This window comes from Asparagus officinalis, chromosome 6, assembly GCF_001876935.1.
Source record: "Asparagus officinalis chromosome 6, Aspof.V1, whole genome shotgun sequence".
Classification (NCBI taxonomy): domain Eukaryota; kingdom Viridiplantae; phylum Streptophyta; class Magnoliopsida; order Asparagales; family Asparagaceae; genus Asparagus; species Asparagus officinalis.
The window spans coordinates 6,872,273-6,895,768 of NC_033799.1; the positions used below are offsets into that span (position 1 = coordinate 6,872,273).

The 23,496-nt window shown below is 35.8% G+C and overlaps 2 protein-coding genes across 2 annotated transcripts; both read left to right on the forward strand.

The window, feature by feature from the left end:
- On the forward strand, positions 3,152-10,027 carry LOC109844564 (oryzain gamma chain-like). Its single transcript, XM_020413656.1, has 8 exons — positions 3,152-3,385; positions 3,854-3,975; positions 4,057-4,172; positions 5,104-5,177; positions 7,916-8,180; positions 8,532-8,663; positions 9,183-9,318; positions 9,712-10,027. The coding sequence occupies exons 1-8, from the start codon at positions 3,189-3,191 to the stop codon at positions 9,750-9,752; spliced, it is 1,083 nt and encodes a 360-aa protein (XP_020269245.1). The 5' UTR covers positions 3,152-3,188; the 3' UTR covers positions 9,753-10,027.
- LOC109844785 (uncharacterized protein At1g04910-like) lies at positions 14,570-23,457 on the forward strand. Its single transcript, XM_020413915.1, is given in 11 exon segments — positions 14,570-15,173; positions 16,890-17,028; positions 18,688-18,753; positions 18,820-18,890; positions 18,975-19,060; positions 19,157-19,289; positions 19,378-19,608; positions 21,171-21,191; positions 21,639-21,858; positions 21,861-22,089; positions 22,701-23,457. Coding segments are annotated over 11 exon segments (1,872 nt in total). The 5' UTR covers positions 14,570-14,702; the 3' UTR covers positions 22,906-23,457.

Below are 23,496 nucleotides of genomic sequence, written 5' to 3' on the forward strand. Positions count from 1 at the left end.
ACCCTGACGCAATTTGTCCCCTCTCTCCTAGCGGTAAAAACCACCGGAATCGGCCGGTCTCTGCACTCGGGCGTGAGTCACAAAGCTTATGCTCAGACGAAAACGGTTGCCCAAAAATAAATATAAATATGTAGCCGAAATTTCTTAGAGAAATAAGAGTAGAGAAAGAAGAGAGCTTAGAAGTTCTTCTCTTTGTTTGTGTGTTTCTGAATGAGCTCCAAGCCTCCTTATATAGGTGAGGAGAAGTGTAACCCCCGCTGAATCCAAGGGACCGTTACGCACACGTCTTGCTTCCGTTACCCGCATGCACCCGTTACAGAACGTGTAAAACGTGCAAAAATAAAAGCTTGAGAAGCAAAAATGTGTGCGGTGCGGCGTAGCACGCGTGCGGGGCGTGTCGCGCGCGCGTATGTGTGGTAGATATGCAAAGCCCACAAAACCCAAAACACTATTCAAAGCCTAATAAGGAGAGAACCATTATATACCCTTTACTATTCATCTCATTTTCCAATGTGGGACTATTCACAAAGGCAAAATTGCCTTTTCATGAACAAAACATCCAACAGTTGGGAGTGTGGTTTAAGGGTGTGCCTCTAACATTTCTATAAGAGGAAATTATCTTTCAACTTTGACATAAACGAATAGGAGTGACACTGTTTATTGAGGTAGTGAAAATCACGAAAGATCATTTTCTAAAGATCTTTGGATTCTTACGATTGATGTAAAACGAAATCTTAGGAGGTTTTAGAATGCATAAATTATGAAAACTGGAGATTACTGTCGAATAAAATCAATATTTGAGAGGGTCAGATGAATATTAAGAAATAGGAATCATCTCTTAAAAGTACACGAAGATAGTATTTTGTGCTGAGATTTTTATGTGCTGTAGTTTCATTTTAGGGTTATTTTCACATTACCCCACTTAACTATGAGGAGTGTCGCACATAACCTCCGAAAACTTTATTTATATAATAAAATCCTCTAAATTTTGTCGTGTTTCACAAAAAGTTTTGAACTTTGGACTTTTCTCATCGTACCCCTACATGTAAATAATTAAAATATGAGAAGGAAAAAATCTAAAATTTATGAAGGGATATATTGTCTGTAAATGATAAATGACAAAGTTCAACATTTTTTTTCTCTCAATAAAATTTTAGTTTTCAAATAACAAGTATGGGATTCGGTGAGAAAAGTTCAAATTTCAGAGGGGTTTTGTGAGACATCTCAAATTCCAGGGGGTGTTTTTGTGAGATAAGTAAAGTTCAAGAAGACTATGCGTAAACACCCCCATCTTTTTTTGTTTTTAAATTAACCCTTTATTTTGAGTTGAGTTTAATTTATTTTGTGAGATAAGTAATTATTTCCCTTAATTTTGGTTTGCGTGAACCACAGTTTTAGAATGACAGAAATACCCTCGCACTTATAGAAAAAAGCTGTAAGTTGCGCATTCGCATTTGGGAAAAATCCAGAAATATCTAACATATTATTCATTTCCTCAACAATTTGATTACCACACACTCTTCCTAGCGTTCCATGACAAATTAGCTACAACAATTTGATTACGTTATACTTCTAAGTGAAGGATTATATATCATTCCATTTTAAGATTTAACGTGAATATGTGATCATTCCACAAAAGTAAAGACAATATCATAATCTTATTTTTTGCATGTTCATTTCCGGGGAAAAAAAAAATTTCCCTTTCGTCTCAAGCCGAGAGAGATAAATCATAAATGCACATCATAAATTGGGCCTTAAATCGTCCCCCCGCCCCCACCCACTTTTAAAAGTAACCTTTATAAAACTTGATGAGTTGCGCGTCTTTATTTTCAAGGAGGAGAAGGAACAAACACTGGGCCCACTCTTTAACGTTCGATAACCGGTCCACGTGGGCTCCAGCACCATTGGCGGATCAATTGGTGGGTCCCACCCCAGAAAAAAGGAAAGAAGAAAACAAAACGAACACTCATCATTTAAAACGACAGGCTTATGTTAAACCTCTGCCAATAATTACGTGACACATGAAAATATCCCTTTGGCGGGAAGTACCGAAGCTGGGCCCCGCACCGGTGGCAGAATCTCACCGAATCTTTGAAGACATCATCGGCTGCCCAGCGTGTTTGTTTGCATCGCTTTTTACCGTATGCACCCTCCGAGCTTCAGTAACAACTTCTCGACGTTGGCTGGTATTCTCGTAATTAATGTAAAAGTCTGCGCCTGGTTTTCACACTTCTGCTCCTTGATTTTTTTACGCAATTTTCTCAAAAGTACACGGCTTACCTAAAGAACGACTTCGTGCGCTCTGTCGTGTGCTCCTCAGGCTTCAAGTCTAAATATCAGCAAATGGAAATTACGGAAATATCCCTTTTCATGCCTAATTCCTCAATTAATACGGACAATTGCTATGCAGTAAAAATAGTATATTTAGATATTTTTGCGCTTATTCAACCCCTATCATCTATACGGTGCATCGGTGCCTCATTAAACATAATGAATTAAATTTACACAATATTTTTGTTCTTTATTATTAGATGTTTGCTCATAAATTTTATGTATTGTTATTTTTATCCCCTCTCCATATACATTGTAACACCTATTACTTTTAATACCTTTTTTTCATAAAATTTCTCTAGACTTCTACTTCGTCATCTGACCTGTGCGTTAATATAAAGAGACACTAAATATGAACTAACAATCTAATAATGCAAAAAAGGGTCCATTCATTCCGATGCAACCAGTACAGATTGATCTAACGTTATTTTTCTTGTACATGTTATTGTTAAAATAAGACATCTGCTCATATGTTTCTCTCATTATCTTTCTCTCGGTATATACACCTACTAATCGTAAATACAAAAAAAAAGCCAAATAATAGATGAATCTCGAGAACGAATATTAAAGAAGATCAAGCGCGTCTTCGTTTCTCTAAAGAAAGATTTTAAGAACGTGATGTGTTTAAAACCTAAATAGAAGGGGTTAGGTTATGTAGTAGGCTAGACAGAGTGTTATCACGCATAATTATCCGCTAATAAATATATCAAACACGAGGTCACACAAGTAATTCAACAATTCCTAAACTATAGATTTACACGTGATCACGTGCGTCAGCAGGCCTGACTCTCCTCGATAAAAACCCCAGTCCACTAAAAACACGGGAATCAATACCAAAATCCAAATCCAATCCCAAAATGGCTCGCCTCATCTCCGCAGCAGTTGTTCTCCTACTCGCCGTAGTCTCCATTTCCTCGGCCGCAGCCGGGTCGGAGTTCGATAAGGAGAACGTGATCCGATCCGTTACCGATCGGGTCGGATCCTTCGAGGACAACCTCCTTCAGGTACTCGGCCGGACTCGCGATGCCCTCCACTTCGTCCGATTCGCTCGAAGGTAAACTTAGGGGGTTAAAAAATTGAAAATAATAAAAAAAAAGAAAAAAAATCGATGAAAGAGTTTCTTCCATTTATTTTGCGAATTTTACTAGGAATTTTTTAAATTTAGATTATTTATTGTAAATCGTGTACCGAATTCTAAAGTATTTTTTAATACATCTTTTTCTTTTATAAATGTTTTATTTGGCTACATTTCACAAACCTAGTGGAACTTTGTAAAATTAGAAATTACTCCCGAAACTTTTGGGAGCTTCACAAAACCGCCCTGAAGTTTCGTAAGATTTTAGTGGGAGTAGACGAGGGGTGTGTTTCAGCTTGTGGAACTTTCCGAAAGTTGTGGGGTGTTTGTGTCACTCAAGAACTTTAAGGTGTTTTTTTGTGAAATTTGACATTGATTAGACGAATTTTACGAATTTATTCATTCAAGCAAGAGAATTATAGCAAAACGGATTTTATCTTGAATCAGGCACGAGAAAAGATACGAAACGGTGGAGGAGATTCATCGAAGATTCAAAATATTCAGCGAGAGTTTGGATCTGATCCGATCCACCAATAGGAAAGGGCTTTCCTACAAGCTCGGAATCAACCGTGAGTTTTTTTTTTAAATCCATTAATTTCAGCCGTTGATTTGTTATCGGGTTTCGGGTCGTGATCTTGTTATCGGGTCAGGGTATGCGGATCTAAGCTGGGAGGAGTTTAAGGCGACCCGTTTGGGTGCGGCCCAGAACTGCTCCGCGACGTTGAGGGGGAACCATAAGATGACTAATGAAGCTCTGCTCGAGACGGTACGGCTTGCTTTTGATCGTTTGATTTTTGTTAGTAAGCAATTTGGATGGCTGTGAGGGTGATAATTGCATATATCCCGTGTCATCTTTGCCTTGTGGATATTTTAAATTTTGGATTAATTACATGAAAATTTCCCCAAGATCCAAAATATGGCACAAACAGGAGGGGGCGGATGACAGGTGAGGTGTCCCCCTCCTATTGCATAATGAGCTAACCATTATTAATGATGACTAGCTCATTATACAATAGGAGGTGGGCAACTGTCCCTTCTGTTGGTCCCATATTTTGGGTCCCTGTAGCAAAGAATTACATTCCAGTAACTTGAGGTGTTGTGTAATTACACGGGTAATCTACAGTTATGCGGATTGTAATTACAAGGGTGACCCTAGAATCTGTCGGCATTTTTTTAGGGAAACTTCTGTTGCTATTTGTTACTGACTCTTAGTATTAGGGTCATCATATGATCAGGGTTATGGTTGGGGATAGAACAAAGATTATGTCAGATTTCGGGTTATAATAATGAAACTTTAGTCAGAAATCTTTGCTATTGCCCTAATCCTAACCCTAACTAAAACTATAAACCTGATCTTTACCCTAATTGACATCCAACAAGAATTCCAATTCAATAAAAATACAAACAACGTTGACTTGTCGTCAAATTCCAGGGTCACCCATGTAATTACAATCAGTAATGTCAAGGTCACCCGTGTAGATACATGGACTCTGGGCTCACCCGTGTAATTACACCGTAGCTCAGGGTGAGGGATGAGACATTTTGGAGGGTAAAAAATGGTAATTTTGATAATTGAGGCGTGTTTGAAAATAACTAGAGGGGTATATTTGAAAAGTATGGGGTATATTTGAAAAATATTTTATGTTTTGCACTTTTCAGTGTACTGATCTTATGATTGGATGATTTTGGCCCTGCAGAAAGACTGGAGGGAAGATGGGATAGTCAGCCCAGTGAAGGATCAAGGGAAGTGTGGGTCTTGCTGGACATTCAGGTGATTTTAGACTTTTAGTTTCACCGAAATGATTGATTTTTCTTTGATATTTCACTTAGTCGATGATTGAAATGTGTAATTTAGATTTCAGACCATGTTTCATGCCTAACCTAAACCATGAAACAATGTATCACATTCATTGGATGGTGGTATGAATTTGGCAAAAATGAAGACAATCAGAGTTTTTGGCAAAAATGAAGACAATCAGAGTTTTCTCAACTCTCGAGTCTCTGTTATAAGTAAATAGGCCTTTTTTTTGGAAAAGACTTAGATGATATTGATTATGTTATCGGCTTACACTAAGTTGTATGCGTACAATTTGCTTGTGGATATTTGAATGTATTAGCTGATCATGTGATAACCTAGTTTTAAGCTTCATCTGGAATGTGATTTCTGGTGAACGAAACTATATTATTTTTGTGTTTGGAATCTACCTGGACCCCCTGACCATGTTTAACTCGCCAATTTTTAGTTAGGAGATGTGAATCTTTTTCAAGCAAAAGTTTCTACATCCTTTTTGATATCCAACCTATCTTATTTCTTTTGGGTTTGGATGGAAGTATACATTGCCTTTATGTAGCGTGGGCTTAGAGTTCTATTGTTGTCTAGGCAACTCCTCCAACTCTCTATTGCGTTCAATGTGTGCCCCAAGCAGTACTTTTATAAGATTACAGAGCTGATATCATTCTGAACAGTGCTTGTTTGTTAAAGTTGAGCAATACATATTAGACCAATTCCCTAAGCAAACATGTGTTGTCTGTACTTCTGGGATTGGACTATAGGGAATTTGGCATATTTTCTCTTGGTTCATGGATATATTTGGTTGCTTGGACTCGTAATTCGAAATATTGTTGAGATTCATGCATTTAAAAATAATTATTTTCTTGTCACTGAAACATTAGTTTCATTAGATAGGTGAGAGGATGACTCCAAATATGTAGTGCAATCTAATGATATCATTCCTAAGTATTTTGGAATTGGAATTGTGAGGATCTACAAGTGATTTCTGATTCAATAGAAAGTTATGTTATAGCAGTAGAGTTCTTAACACAGAAAGACGAGGATATAAAATAGAGTAGTAATGCTACAAAATATAGCATATATCCATGGGGACGCGGCTACATACATATATTGAAAATTTGAAATTAATAAATTATATGAGATCATTATTATTTCTCAATTCACGTGCTATTAGAATTAAAATTCCTATCACATTTTGAAGTTTCTTTTATTATGTTGATTGGTAAAAGTTGGAAACTGCTCGTTTTTGAACTCAACAACGACCCTTTAAGATGATAGCATTGATCTTGTGTGTGGGCTGAAAATTATCTGCCCCTTGTCTAACAAGTTTCAAGAAATCGATGTGAAGTGCAGGATATACGTCGGAGAATTGTATAACAAACGTTTTAAATTAAAATATATATCATATAATTGAATACATGTTTGAATAAATTAATGCATATATACATGGAGTGTCCATAAAGTTTGGGTACGGGAACATGTCAGGTGCGTGTTGGGTACGGGTATGGCTTCATGATAGAAGTACACGGGTAACATAGTCTCCCAGATATCTTTATCTTGTTCTCTCAAACTACACTTGTTTGTGTAATCTCTTCACGAAGGAAGTTTAAAGGATTCTTGTAGCTCTATTACATCATCGTCATTATTAGTATCCAAAGCACTGCCATCATTACAGGCTGACTATGGACCAGGAAAGTCAACATTCCAAAAAAGAACCGGCTAAAATTTTTTATTCTTTTTATCAATCTCATCCAGACATCAACAGACATCAATACTTTGAGTATATGTCATGTTCATGGTGAAGACAATTATGAGCATGATAGGACCTTGCATAGACTAGTTTGTTTAGATCAACTAAAGTTAAGCTCATGCAACCAAAGAGCAACCTCATATATATATATATATATATATATATATATATTATATGATATATATATATATATATATATATATTATTATGAGATTAATGTGGTATGCCTTGTCATAGGAGGGCGATTTCCTCATTGACGGCCTATGCTGGCACAATCTTACACCATCCTTCATTAAAGTAGGAAAGTGTGAGTTGGTGGGGATTTTGTGCCTACTTTATGATGAGAATGGTGGAGATTGTGCAACATAGGCGAAAGGAGGAAAATCTTCCTCCTATTGACAATATACCCATTGAATATCTCTCTCTCTTCTCCCTACTCCCTCTCTTCTCTCTCCCTCTCCCTTCTCTCTCTCTCTCTCTCTGCTTTTATTATTTATATATATATATATATATATATATTATATTATATATATATATATATATATATATATATATATATATACTATATATATATATATTATATATATATAATATATATATATATAGAGTGCCACTATAAAGTATAAACCAATAGGCGTTAACTACATATAGACCACCTTGTAATGTCGTTGTTTTGAACTAATGACCCCTCTAGTTTTATTTGAAGATAGCCTCTGAGTGAAGACTTTTGACTCTTTTACCCTCAGAGAAAGAGAAATTTTCGTTTTGACAAATAGCCTCCCTGAGGGTAAAAAAGACAAAAAATTCACACAGGAATTCTGTCCACAGTTAACCCAAACCAATAAATTTTGATGTAAGTTATAACAAATAAATGAACATATAAACGTATGGAGAAACATGTAAGTGTATTGAGGATGTTTTAAGTTAACATTGTATCATCTAACAATACTCCTTTTCAAACTGGCAGCACAACAGGTGCACTGGAGGCAGCATACATACAAGCAACAGGAAAGAGCATCTCCCTTTCAGAACAGCAACTAGTGGATTGTGCTACTGCGTTCAATAACTTTGGATGCAATGGGGGCCTCCCTTCCCAAGCTTTTGAGTACATAAAGTACAATGGTGGCCTTGACACAGAGCAATCTTACCCCTATGCTGCAGTTAACGGCATCTGCAACTTTAGACCGGAGAATGTTGGAGTCAAGGTTCTTGACTCAGTTAACATCACCCTGGTGAGAAACCAATTTTTTGAAATATGTTCTTTTCTAAGGCTGTGTTTTATAATTACTCAAAATGGGCTCAGGATAGATCCGCGGTCCTGGTCTATTTTGGGAAAAATTGCATTTGGCAAACTCAGCCAATATTTGCGTGGTTATCCTTAGGCCAATAAATAGTCAATGACCCTTGAACCAATTTAAAGTCAGACCTCTCCTCTCCTGGTTTATTTCTAGCTTTGGTTAAAATTGGGCTTCAATTAGTCCAGGCCCTGTTTTTGAGTGGTTGCCAAACACAACCTAGGATTTGGCGATAGATGCCACGTTGTTAACTGAACTTTGAAGGATATTAACTTCTGATTTCTACAGGGTGCTGAGGATGAGCTGAAGCATGCAGTTGGATTGGTTCGTCCTGTGAGTGTTGCATTTGAGGTTGTGAATGGTTTTAGACTCTACAAAAGTGGTGTTTACTCAAGTGATACTTGTGGTAGTGATCCAATGGTAAGTTCTGGTCTTGTGGCAAGATATCTTTCAAATTTTAACCTTTGCAGTGATTATGTGTTTACATTTGGTAAATGCGAACATACACACCCAGTACCATCGCCACATTGTGGATAGCCTCCCTGTAGTTGTATTGTTGCAGATAGACCCCCTAAGTGAAATTTTTTGACTCTTTTACCCTCAAAGAAAGATAAAGTAGTTTTTAGACAAATAAAAGTAGTTTTTTGACAAATAAAAATAGTTTTTTGACAAATAAACCTCGTAAAGATAAAAGAGTCAAAAAATTTCACTTGGGGGGTATGGTCTATTCACAACAGTAGAACTATTTGGTGTCTTTTGGCAATTGGGAATAGTGCTGGGGTTTATCCACAATTAACCCAGTTCAGTGAAACAATCCAGATGAATCCAAAGACTCAAAAGACCTTTTGATTGGTTTAAGTATTTCAGTCGTACTTTCCCTTTAGAGCATGAAGATGATAAGTTCTAGATTAACATACTCCTTTTTTTATTATTTTGCAGGATGTAAACCACGCAGTTTTGGCTGTTGGTTATGGAGTAGAGAACGGAGTTCCATACTGGCTCATCAAGAACTCATGGGGTGCAGAATGGGGTGACAATGGATACTTCAAGATGGAGCTTGGCAAGAACATGTGTGGTGAGCATCTCTAATCTTTAGTGAAGACCTTTATTTTTTGGATAAATTACATATATTACCTCCTCATCTGTACTTTTAGTTACACTTATCATCCCTCAGTTCATGAGGGAGAGGGATTGTTTGCGATTCAAAATGTCAATCCAGTGGTAATAAGTGTTAATAAAAGAGTTGAAGGGTGATAAGTGCTATTGAAGGAAAATAATAGGATGTTATGTGCAATTTTTCTAATTTGCGATTCAAAATGTCAATCCAGTGGTAATAAGTGTTAATAAAATAGTTGAAGGGTGATAAGTGCTATTGAAGGAAAATAATAGGATGTTATGTGCAATTTTTCTAATTTCATCCATGGCTTGAAGCAGTCCTATATATTGATTCATGTATTATTTTTTGCAGGTGTGGCTACTTGTGCATCCTACCCAATTGTTGCCCCATGAGGATGAAGACTGAAATGGCGCCTTTTGTAGTTCTTTATCAGGGAATTATACATGGAGGGTATGAAAAATATAATTTTATGAGTAATAATGCTATTTGTGTCCTACATGAATGGCTTGTGAATGTATGAGGAACTCTTGGGGGCATGGATGTAATAGAAGCAGATCCATGTAAATTTATCTTTGATGTATTTATCTATAATGGTTGTGAATACATGAAACCCCACCAATGTTATGTTTTAATGCTTACTTTTACGTTGCATGTCCCATATTTTTTCTCTTGTTGAATATCTTTTGTGCAATGTAAAAACATCCAAAGATTGATTTTAGTTTCATAACTTGTTCTACAATTTTGCTGAAGTTGAGCCATGTTTTCTAAATATATTTGGCTCGCTATATATGGAAACTCAACAAAAGATTTGTAAAGTTATCTTTTATTTTTTGTGTGTATTACACTGTGTAATTGATGCTACTTTTTAAGTGATAATACTTTTATTGTTTGGGTTGTTTGGTTAAACATTTACGCTAGTAGAAAAAGAGGCAACCTAGACCGAAAAAACTGTCTAGTTTGTCCAGAATTCCGTCTAGTTAGACCAAACTATACGGAAAACTGTCTAGAAAAGTCTGTTTAGGATATTCCGTCTAGGTTGACTCAACCTAGACAGAAATCCATCTAGTTTGGCCTAACTACCAAACTAGACGGAACGTAATCTACACGGAAATTCCGTCAAAGTTGTTGTATTTCACAGATTTTTTTAAAATTATCTCCCTTTACATTTTACATTTGCTGGTATATACAGATCAATAGACATTTATGTATGCAATAAAAATTGCCTTTACATCAAGGAGATCAAACCTCGCCTATTTGCTTGACTTGACCAGCACAAGTCAAGCTCGTCTGCATTCAAGAGGCCAAGCCAAGCTCGCCTGTTTGTTTGGCTTGCCTGCACGAACCAAATCTCGTCTGTTTGTTTGGCTCGCCTGCACGTGCCAAACCTCGTCAACCTCGTCTGTTTGCTTGACTTGCTAGCACGAGTCAAGCTCGCCTGGTTATTGAGCTTGCCAACACGAGCTCGACCTCGCCTGAATGCTTTGCTTGCCCGCACGAGTCAAGGCCGCATGTAGTGAGTTCGCCCGCACGAACTCAGCTTGTCAACGAACGCCAGCTCACACGCTCGAGGGGCCCGTATACATTAAACAGTGCAAATGTTCAGTAACAATCAATAACTTTAAATAATTGATATGATTGAAAATATAATTTACAACTACCAATGTAATTTACCTCCCCAGAGTCTATCTTCGTGGATCGATGTCGCTCTTGATCATAAAGGACCTCATACGTCAATGGACCCGCCTCCATATCTATACATATGATGATATAAATGTGTTAGTGCTATGACGTATGCAAAAATAAAAGTAGAATAAAAGTAAAGATTTCGTATATAATCATTGACTTATAAATGAAGTGGAATAAAATTAAAATAAAGTGTACCAATTAATTGCTATTTATTTGGATTGGTGGGACAATGAGATCTCTTGTGGCCCGGTTGTCTGTAATATCCACACCTATTTTTTTTGAACTCCTTCCTGACCTTCATTCATCGTACCTTTTATGCATGTTGATCTCGGGTGTCCGGCTTGTCTCTTATATTCAGGAGGTAACACATGTGGCCCATTGTATGGTGGCTAGTAATGACTATCTACAATGGGATGAAAACATTGATTTTATGAATCTCTATAGTGGCTTGATTGATACCACTCATAAGCGTATGTATAATACGATGTATTTGCACCCCCAAATTGCTTGGTCGTAATCGCTATCACATGTGAACATAACAATTTTTACAATTGTGGTATGTTACATGTGCATGCGCATTGTGTCCTTCGTAAATTAACGGTGTAATTATGACCGTGATTGTCTGTAACCTGTCATTCATCTATAGCAAATCTAACAATCTTAGTCAATCTCACCTGCTTGACACGAGCTCCCACAATCTCTTTATTTTTTAGTGTCAACAACGTCCCCCAATTTGCTCCATCCTCTCGCTGCTTGACAAAATAATGATTTAGTCTATAAAATATCCTCGCAACTAATGCATGTATGGGCATTGCTCGAGCCCCCTTAAGTATACCGTTGAAGCTTTCAGAACAATTAGTTGTCATCATGCAATAGCGATTCCCTCCATCTTTACTTAGTGCCCACCAGTCGACGTAATCACTTCCCAAACTACTCTCAATCCATTCATGTGCAGCTTGAGATGTTGCCTTGATTTGATCCCGTATTCGATCATACACACGTTTCAGGTGTAACACCCGCTTGCCAAAGAAGGTTTTGTAAATGTATCTGACCAAAGCTCTTTTTAAAATTAGCTTTAATGTGCCGTAAGCAATAGCGATGATTGTGAAGAGAGTCAAATCTCATGTACAATGCTCTTGGAATCCCTTTCATCCTATTGGATATAAAAATAATTTTCCTTGGAGACAACACATTAAAAATATATAATTGGATGCAAGAAAAAACCACTCTCAATTTTCACTGTTCTCGACCTCCATAACTGCGAAGGCCAAAGGAAATAAGCCCCCATCTGTATCTACTCCTGTAGCGACAAGCAATACACCCTTATATTTACCGTATAAGTGTATCCCATCAATGCTAATGACCAACTGACAAAATTTAAATCCCTCGATCGAAGGACCAAATACCCAAAATACAGAGGTGAATTTATGAGCTCCCGGATTGACCTCTTTGGCTATGAGTTTGTATTCAGATCCAGGATTTTTTCTTTTGATCGTATCAAGATATTAAGGCAGTGTCACGTAAGACTTCTCCCAATCACCAAATATTTTTGTCATTGCAATTCTCCTTGCATTCCACGTTTTGCTATACGATATTTCAATCCACTTATCATGTGACATTCTATCAATTATGTCATCGGGCTTTAGTTCAAGCTTCTTCTTTAATTTTAGCATAATCAACCGAGCTATGTAAGAGGCGGAGGCGCCACTGTGATCTCTCTCGAACACTGGATTGTTACATATGTGAACACCGCGGTATTTTGTGATCCTAAAATACTCAGTATGTTTCTTTCCGGCAAATGCATATAACTTCCATGGACATGCGTAAACAAATTACCTCATAACTTGTGCGATTGCTTTTAATTTGCTTGAATTTGACCAACATTTTTATTGAATAATCACGAATAGCATCAACCAATTGGTCTTTAGTCTCGAATAATTCACTAACTCTGAAAGGGACCTCCTCATCATCTCCTATATTAGATGAACTTTCGCCAATGCGTGTATCATGTACTGTGGAAGAACGAACCCACTCATCATCCTCAAACTCGTCCGGGGGTGGTTCCTCGTACTCAACATATTCATTATTAACATAAGCTTCATCTGGCCAATACGGATTCTCTTCATCATCTTCACCCACAAATTGCATGCTGTCAATTGGTGCACTATCTTCATCTTCACCATCAGAGGCGCCGCTTCTTTCACCCTCTTCATATGAAGGTGCACCACTGTGATATTGAAGTTGAGTCCGCTCCATTCCACTCGAAGAAGAAAGAAAGCCTTCAGACTCAACTCCCAAATCTAACATACGTGAGAATTCTCCTGAATGGTTGAATATTTGACCCGTACTATGTTGCACCATTTCAATAGACAATTCTATCGTTGGTTGTGACTTGCTCAAATTAAACAAAATACTCATCGAATGCTCGTTTGAGATCTCAACTACGGACATTCTATCATAAGTTATCGGCCAATTGCATATTATTTTTAGTCGATACTCTCGTGGGTCAATTGTCATAACTCGATGCAATTCATTAACAAAGCCAAAGTAACTATATGATTCTGATATCATTAACGGGATTGTCACCCCTCCGACGTACATTGACATATTATTCATTCCATAATTAATCGTTCCACCATAAGAGCAAGAAATAAAAATCATGTTATTCAACCTATGCAAAACAAAATTATATCATTTAAATACAAAAATTTCAAAAAATATTATCAATTACAACCCTAAACCCAAATTACAACCATAAACCCAACACCAACTACAACCGTAACCCCCAAATCCTAAACCCTAAAATTGAGTATTATATGCTTCAAATGTTTAATTTCAACTATAACAAGAATAAAATTTTTAAATAAACCACTACAAATAGAGTTCAAACCCTAGAAATTCGTTTTTGAGAAAAAAACCTAGATTTTCTACATGTTAAAATAGGAGAGAATGTAGAGAAATTACATGGTAGATCTTTTACTGTTATGTTCTGACGAAATTTGAGGTTGAAATCTGAGATCGGTGGCTTAAACAAAGTTTGGGAGGAGGACAACCACGAAAATGAGAGGAGAGCGGTAGCTGGAAACGAGTGGGGGCTTAGGAGATGAAGTCGTCGCCTTTATATAGGAGGCGGGCCCAGGTAACAAATAGTCGGGGTTCACAACCCCAACTATTGTCCCTTAGCTATTTTCAGTTCCACTCGGCGACTGGGCAAGAAGTCGCTGCTAAACGGTCGGGGTTTTGAACCCCGACCATTTCGATAGTGGGCTTTCGAATTAGTCGGAGTTCCCAACCCCGACCAATTAGACAGCGTGCTAAATTAGTCTGGGTTGTCAACCCCGACTAATTTAGCCTATATATTTATCAGGGCGTGGTGAAAAAAAAAACCCATTTGGTGGCCACGCTACTAACATGGTTACGAAATGTGTCTGTTTCTAGAAATAAAACGAAAGTGGATCTGTTTTTTTAATAAAAAAATTAAATAGGTTTATTTTGAAAAATTGTTCCTTCCTAAAATCTTCCCTCCGCCCGCTTACATAAAAAGCTGACTCCAGAAAAGAGCAGAAGATTTCCATTAATGGCGATCTCAAAAACCCTAATTCCATTTCGAGCAACTTAACCGTCACGAGGAACCCTAACCCTAGCCCTAGCTATTAATGGGGTTCCAGCTCCACAACGTAACCAACACCGCCACCTCCAAGGACCAAATCGATGGCCGCAGCGTCAACAGCCCTAGATTCACCGGCAACGTGACTCGCCGTGGACACTCCTTCAAGCGAGGGACCAGCGGCGGCGATCGCCACGAGATCGAGCTCCAGATCAACTCCCCGAGGTCGGAGAGCCCCGCCGGAGGATCGCCGACGGCGGAGGCGACGGCGGAGGAGCGGTGGCAGGGGAACCAGCAGGGGAGGAATCTTAGGTTTAGGATTGGATTGGGGAGGGAAATGTTTAAGAGGCAGTCGCAGGTGGCGGGGATCGTGGATCTAGGGTTTCGAGAGAGGAGGAGGATTGGGAATTTGTTGTTCCTTGCGTTCTGTGGCGTTTGCTTGATGCTCGGGGTAGTGAAGATCTTTGCTGGTGGTTGGTTAGGGTTTACTGGGATTTTGGAGCAGCAGGGAGAGTATCAGGTGAGTCCTTGGTTTTGCTAAAGATGGAATTTTTATGTTGAGATCCTGTTCATAATTACTATTGGAGCTTATTAATTATATGATTTCTTCAGAGCAGTAGGTATTTGGTAAAGTGAAATTCTCCTTATTAATGTAATTGACCTCCAACTGCACTTTTTTGGTTTTTATATTTCTTTGGGTATGTAATTGGATATGTAGGTTAAGATATACGGAATATACCTTGAAATTAATGTTTTGAAGAAACAATTTAGGATTTGTCTGAAATTTTATGCAATTGTTTTGTTGCTATGTTTTAGCTTCATATATCTGTGGTTTCTATTAGGCTGGGATTGAAATCACCCTGAGTTAATTTGAGCTTGAAGTTGACTTATCTTATATTAAGCTTAGGATGAGCTGTTTGTTTGTTTGATTCTCTTTAATATTAGATGTTCAGTTTTTGTAATTTGTTTGATTCTCTTTAATATTAGATGTTCAGTTTTTGTAATAATTATTGCTCATAAATTAAAGAATGTTATTGATTCACACAAATATTATAGCTTACACACATGATGTCTTAGGTACTCAGTGACATCATTCTCAATTGGAGTAAATGATAATTTTGTGTAGGGTTTCTAAGCTAGTGGAGAACATGGTTTCTGACTTGGGCAATGGAGATTATCCTAGTTTGACTGAGGATTGCTTGTTTAGCTGTCTAACAATCCTTTGCTAGTTAAAATTCAAGATTAGTGACTTGTAGCATTTGAAAAATAGTGATATTAGCACTTTACATAATGCATGAAGAGAAGTCTAGGTATCTTCTTACTCAATATAAGATGTAGGACTTGTTCAAGCTGGAAAAATTTTATCAACTTGAGGTTCAAGCTTTAGCTAGATTATTAAGTGACATGCCAAATGACATATGAACTGAACATTGAACGAACCATTTAAGATAGCTTGTTCCTTAACTCGTGTTGTCACCATCAGGTGAGAGAGTGCTCATCCTGTCACTGATATCTTACTAAAGGTTTCCTAAACCCAAACTTTGTTGAGTGATTTATATATAAAATAAGAGGGCTCAATCAATTGTTATTAAGGCTTGACTGAGACACCTTGAACTCTCAAAGATTTACCGAGCTATTAAACCTCAGGTTGTGTCCTTTCTCTTCCATTCGTCCTTTTATCCTTTTCCTTGAAAATATAGATATTTGCATAGTCTTTCACTTCATTTTCTTCTAGTTCTTTGACTTTACATTGTTGCAGAAAAGCAGTAAGTTTCTCGTTCATTACCTTTTCTTTCTTTCACTCTCTGGAACAAGACAGAGGGAGAGGAATTTAGACAGCTTCCCATACTAAATATTCTAGCCACTAATAGCGGTAGATTGTTAATTAGTTCTCAAACACTTGACTTATTTAACTTTTTGGCGAGTAAGCTTGCTGTAAAAGTTGGAAGCCATTGCGCTAGTTCTTTGTCCTATTGTATGCATTTGTAATATTTAAACCAATATCGTTTTGTTGTTGGTTCTTCCAATTTATGTTTATCCTTAGGTTTGCTCAAATATATGCATGACATCATCCGATAATCTGTATCGGTCACTTCTCTCCCTCCCTCCCTCTCTTCTCCCTCCTTCTCAACTTCTATAACATGTTTATTGTGAAGATTTTAACTTCTGATTCCTATATTGTACTCTTTGGATGGGCTTAAGAAATATTCAAGGTGTTAATTTGGGTGATTACTAGGATTTATCTGGCACCCAACTTTCCGGTCAAAAGGTTCAAATATCTCATGATCATGGGCATAGGGGGCTTAGTGACAGTGAAAGAACTCTGAAAACGGTATCATCAGGAGCAGGATATCAAAATGGTTTTGTTGAGGCAAGTCATGTTTGATGTAATTGTCGTGATCTTCTTTTTTTCGTTTGTAGCTCCAGAGACCCATATATTAAGGCTTCGTTTGGATACCATGGTGTTTTCCTTATTGTGTTTTTGTAAGAAAACACCATGGTGTCGTGTTTTTCTCTTAAAATGTTTTCAAAACACCATGTTAAGTATTTTTGTTTGACACTAGTTTGACCAATTATAACATTAGTATTAAACATATTATTAATATATTATATATTAATTATAATAAAATATATTATTAATAAATTGTTATAATATTTAGTTTACATTATTATAGTATTATAAGTATTAAATGTAATGCAATATAATATTGTATAATGTATTATAATATTATATTGTACTTTAATATGCTATATTATTATAATTATATTATATATAATTAATTTCATATATTTCCAAATAATTTATATTTAAGTATTTAAGTATATCAATATTGTTATTGTTGTATATTATGATATATATTTTTATAATTGTCAGTTTTACTACTTAATATAATATTATACAATTATTAATATAATAATATTTACTATTATATATAATATAAATTATTAATAATGTTATTTATTATGTTATTAACTAAGTATTTGTTATTAATAAATATAATATTATACTATTTATTCATATAATATAATATTTTAATAAGTTATTACTTATGTTACTTACTAGTATGATTATAAATATAATATATCATAAATGATTTTAATATTATATAATATATGATTAGTTTTTAAATATATTAGAGTTATTAATAGTACTTTAATATATATCAGTATTTATGATTAAATAATTATTACTATATTAAATATAATTATTTACTTAACCTTTGTTAAGCATAACATTCTTTTATTCTAATAAATTATTTTTTATTATTAAAAATAATTTTACTTTATAATAAATTATATTATTATTTAGTACATAATATATTAATATTTTATATATTATATTACATTTACTATACAATATGTTATTATAATATTATTATTATTGTTATGTTATTATTAAATATGTTACTATTATATAATATTTTATAATTATTAATTTATTACAATTTATTTATTAAAAAGTTAATAATATTATAGCGACTATAATATTATATAGTATATTATTATATCATTATTATATTATTATTTATTATCAATAACTTTTTTATTATTTTTATTAGTTTATTTATATTTTGTTATTATTTTATTATTATATAATACATTATTAACATATTAAATATTGGTATTTAATATGTTATTATATTATTATATAATATATTTTATTTATTATCTTTTTATATTATTTAACAAATATTACTAATATATTAAATTAACTATAATATAGTATAGTATAGTATAATATAATAAGCATGTTGATAATAACTCTATAATAATTACATTTAATATATTATGTTAGATATTATATTAATACATTCTCAAAATCAAACCTGAAACACCAAACGTAAAACACCTAAAAGGTGTTTTGAAATAAGTGTTTTGTTTTTGGTTTGAGGATGATTTAGCTCAAAAAACACCATGGTTTTCAAACGCGTGGTGTTTTATTTTTGGCAAAAACACCATGAAAACAAATAAAACACAATGGTATCCAAACGGAGCCTAATTTACTAACATTGTTTTCAACTTTCAGCTTAAAGGTATATGGACCAAGCGAAACAGTGAAAATTTCACGCAGTGCATTGGCCATGTGGATCACCAAAAAAGTAAGTTTTCTAGATTGTCGGATTCTTCTTTTTTCCCATGAAATTCAAGGTTTGGATTTTCTGTAGAGCTGGATGCTAAGACCAATGGTTACCTACTGATAAATGCGAATGGGGGCTTAAATCAGATGAGATTTGGGGTGTGACTTGTATCTTTAGATTTATATAATCTGCAAGTAAAATGCTATAACACAGTATCTGATAAATCATATTTCTGAATACAGATTTGTGATATGGTTGCTATTGCTAAGATCATGAAGGCAACACTAGTTCTCCTGTCACTTGATCACTCCTACTGGGCAGATGAAAGGTTCACAGCTGTTCTCTCGAAATTGCTTCAGTCTGTTAAATTACTGCAATGTGCTAATTTGGATCTGAAGATCTTTTCCCTTCCTACAGGCAACAGCGACTTCAAGGATCTTTTTTATTGGAAGCATTTCATTGAGACCTTAAAGGATGAGGTTCACATAGTTGATAAACTGCCAGTTTCACGCGAGAAAATTGAACCTTTTACAAAGGCCCCTATATGCTGGTCTAAGGTAAAAACCAATATTGATCACTGAAAGATGTATTCTGTTTTTACTTGATAAAATATGTATTCATGATACTTTAAATCTCTATCTTCAGGTCAATTACTATAAATCAGATGTTCTCCCACTTTTGAAACAGCACAAGGTTATGTACTTCACCCATACAGACTCCCGACTGGCGAACAATGGACCTCCAACATCTGTTCAGAAGCTGAGATGTCGTGTAAACTACAGAGCATTGAAATATTCAGCCTCAATTCAAGAGCTGGGTGCCACCTTAATCTCAAGGATGCGCCAAGATGGAAGCCCTTATATTGGTCTTCATTTACGATAAGGTCTTCTTTCATATAAATGCAGCTTTCCAGTTCTCTTTAAACATGATTATATCTTCTAATTACCTGTACATCATCTTTCAATTGTCTTCTTTCTGATTTTTCATGCTGTATCTTTCTTCTTTTCTTTTCCTTTCGTGTTTGATAGCATTTGGTGGGGCATTGGGAGAGGAGAAGGCAATTATTATTCTATACTCAATGCTGAGACTTAGACGCAGACTCATTAGGACTTCTTGTTTCTGTTCTTCTTGTGATCCTTTCTAGATATTACTTTTAATCCGTTTCCTTTTTTAGTACCATGATACCTTGTATCCCTTTGTTCAAACAGACATATATTTGCTCTAGTAACGGCCTTTGTGATATAGAGCATTGTTTTCCTGGGGATCTTGGCAAGTAAAGTCTTCCAGTTAATTGTAGTCTAGTTGCGATACCACCATGCTGATTTCAAGCCAAAGCCGCAAACTTACCTTTGTTGAGGTATAAGTTGGAGAATTCCAACTAAATAAATTAATTAAATGAAAGATGAGAACTGTGAATAAAATAGGACGATTAAGATGGTAAAAAAAGAAAACTTTGCAGAAGTATCTGTTGATTCAAGCAGTCATGAAAGGTGATAGATTCACTTCTGTAATGTTCCACCATTTTGTTTGTAAAGTTGTTTACGCAAGGCTAGTTGAAATGCTACAGATATGTGATATGTGCAAGTTAACCATCTTACCAGGCTATGATTTCCGTACTTATACACAACATATTAAGTTCGTCGTGAGTAGTACATAGGTGAGTGTTTTGATTCCAAATAGCAGACTCAAAGTGGCACTCAAGCAGAGTGCCTCCCCATTTCCCTCTCCATTTTGGCCTTAAGGTCGCCAGTTTTCGGGAATGCAGGCTGAATGCAAATAGGGAGGGATTTATGTGTATACTGGTCTGCCAAACCCATCGTATGGTATTTCTTTAGTTCAAAGGAACCTTTTTGGAAGCTCTGACTCTTTCACTGATGTGGTTTCGATGTTTCAATCCAGCAACCGAACCACTCTCCAAGAACAAAACCATCTGGGTCTTGGGGTCTACGCATGGTTCTCAAAATGGTTTATCATTTAGGCCCTGTTTTGATATGAGCTTCATGATTTTAATGAGGCCTAGTTGTTACTCCAGAAACGTAACTAGAAATTCAACTAATGAAAACACGAGGAAAGGAAGAAACACATGTTTTTCCTGCCCTCCTGATTGGCTTTTCTATTTTTTTTTTCTTTTTGTATGGAGCAAAATTGCAGGTTTTGGACACAGTCAAATAAAAACAAACCAAATTGTTGGGATTGATTCTGCACATATCTAAGCAGACTCTTAAACAACGATTAAAGGAATTAACTCGGGCTTTTATATAGAAAATATCAGGAGATGTATCCAATTCATTACTATTGAATGTTTACCTGCTTGGCACCACTTTCGTATTTGCATTATTTTCTTCATAATTTTCCACTGTACTTCTCTTTAAAAAAATTCCCTTCATATGGCTCTCCATGAGAAACTTTCTTCTTAATTTCTATCTTCTCGATATTGCAGATATGAAAAAGACATGCTTGTTAGATCTAATAAAAACTTGAAATCTAAACCATAAATCCATGATTAATTCAAAGAGATTTACAAGAATCAAAAGAAAAGAGCGGAAGCTTATACCTGAATCCATAGATTAATCTTGAGATGAGTTTTGGATCTTCTAACCTTAGGGTTTCTCTAGCCAAATTTCTCTCTAGATGGGGGTGAAGAGAATTAGAGAATGTAACCCTAGATTAGGGACCATAACCCTTTATTTATAGATGTTGTACATTTGCAATTTGGCCCCTCATCAAATCACAATTACAACCTGATATCTGCACATATAACCCCATGACTTATTTAAATACCCATTAACCCAAATTAATTGATCACTTTAGTGGGTTATCCTGAAGGATAGCAATACACATTGATTAATCATATGTGCCCACAAATAGATTTATTAGATTAAATCCAACAATGCTCACCTTCACAGGTTGCAGCCAGTCACAGTTTGACCTTTGAAGAAGCAGAAGAATTACGGCAAATGCGTTATGAAGTAAGCCACTGGAAGGAGAAAGAAATTGATGCAGTTGAGAGGCGGAACCTGGGCGGTTGTCCTTTAACTCCAAGAGAGACTTCCCTTCTGCTTAAAGCATTAGGGTTTCCGTCAAGCACAATAATATACTTGGTGGCTGGTGAGGCCTTTGGAAATGGAGTATGCAGTATCTTACGAATGATTTCCCCAACATTTACTCTCATTCTACTCTAGCAACAGAAGAAGAACTCAGTCCTTTCAAAAATCACCAGAACATGCTGGCTGGATTGGATAACATTGTTGCTCTACAGAGTGATGTTTTTATTTATACTTATGATGGGAATATGGCAAAGGCTGTGCGGGGACACAGGCAATTTGAAAACTTTAAACAAACCATCAGCCCGGACAGGTAATTTATATCCTATTGCATTTTTGTTTTCTTGATCTGATAATGTGATTATTTTGACTTGTGAATACGGGATAAGCAGCGACTACTGTGAGATATCGACATATTTCAACTGAAATATGTATTAATGGAAATTACATTGGTTATTAACATTTCAAATTTGAAGCTGAATACCAAATTCCAATTTTCTTGTATTTGAAGTTCATATGCAACAGTTGTACCAAGCTAAATGTATCCCATATAGCTTAACAGTAACTAATTAATTTGTTTGTACATTGTAATTTTCCTTCGACATATATTTAAAAATTTCAGAACAACTATTTGACTGCCACCTGTAGGGTGGTGAATAATATGTCCCTACTAGAGTTGAGAACGACGAGTAACCCAAAATAAATTTCAAAGACGTACCGTAATATCTGATAGTCAAGGAAACATGGAAATTGTTAAGAGTAGCTTTACCTACAAATGTGTAATTGGGGATGCCCAAGTCCTTCTGGTTGATCTTATTGAATTTGCTGCACATTTTACAGTTTGTAGTCAATTTAACATATCTTTTTTTAATATTCCGTTCATAAGAATATTTTTTAACTGAATTCACTTGCATTTTCTTGCAGGTTAAATATTGTAAAACTCGTTGACGAGTTCGATGAAGGGATTATCTCTTGGAAAAAGTTCAGTTCAAAGGTGAAAACACTACACAGAGACAGAATTGGTGGTCCATATTATAGAGAGCCTGGAGAGTTTCCGAAGTCGGAGGAGAGTTTTTACACCAATCCTCTGCCAGGCTGCATTTGTGAAAAATCACATAAAAGGGAATAAACTGATTCTCCAGAGGCCCTGATTTCTCCTTGCTCCCTGGTCTTGGGGGACACTGGTACAGGATATATAGAAACTCCTTATAGCAACTATGGATGTTAGTTTTCGCTAACATTCATCATAAAGTCTCTAAAGATAACATTCTTCCGGTTCAATTGATAGTTTCTTGTTCGAAGGAGTAGAGTTGAAGCTTTCCAGTTTCCAGAGCCTATACGCTAGAAGGAATAGAATACATTGCCATATCCAGAAAAGAGGTTTGGGGGCGGAAGGAATTGCTACGACAATGGATGGATATAACTAACATGGAACTCACTGTCGCGGTCTGTTAAGCCCGTAGCAATTGGTGGCTACTGTGTGCATCAGGATACTTATTCTTCCTACTTTAAAAATTTTAACAATCCTGGAAGCCAGTGTGAGTAATTCTTAGAGGGAAAAATAGTTAATTGACGAGGGAATTCTTTTTTTGTCAGTTTTTGCCAGTTATTGATGGTTATTGTTGTTGTTTATGACCTTTTATATGATGCATAATAAAGGCATCAAGCCTGTTCATCTTTCTTCTGGCTTGTATTTGTTTAGGTACTAATATTGTGCTTC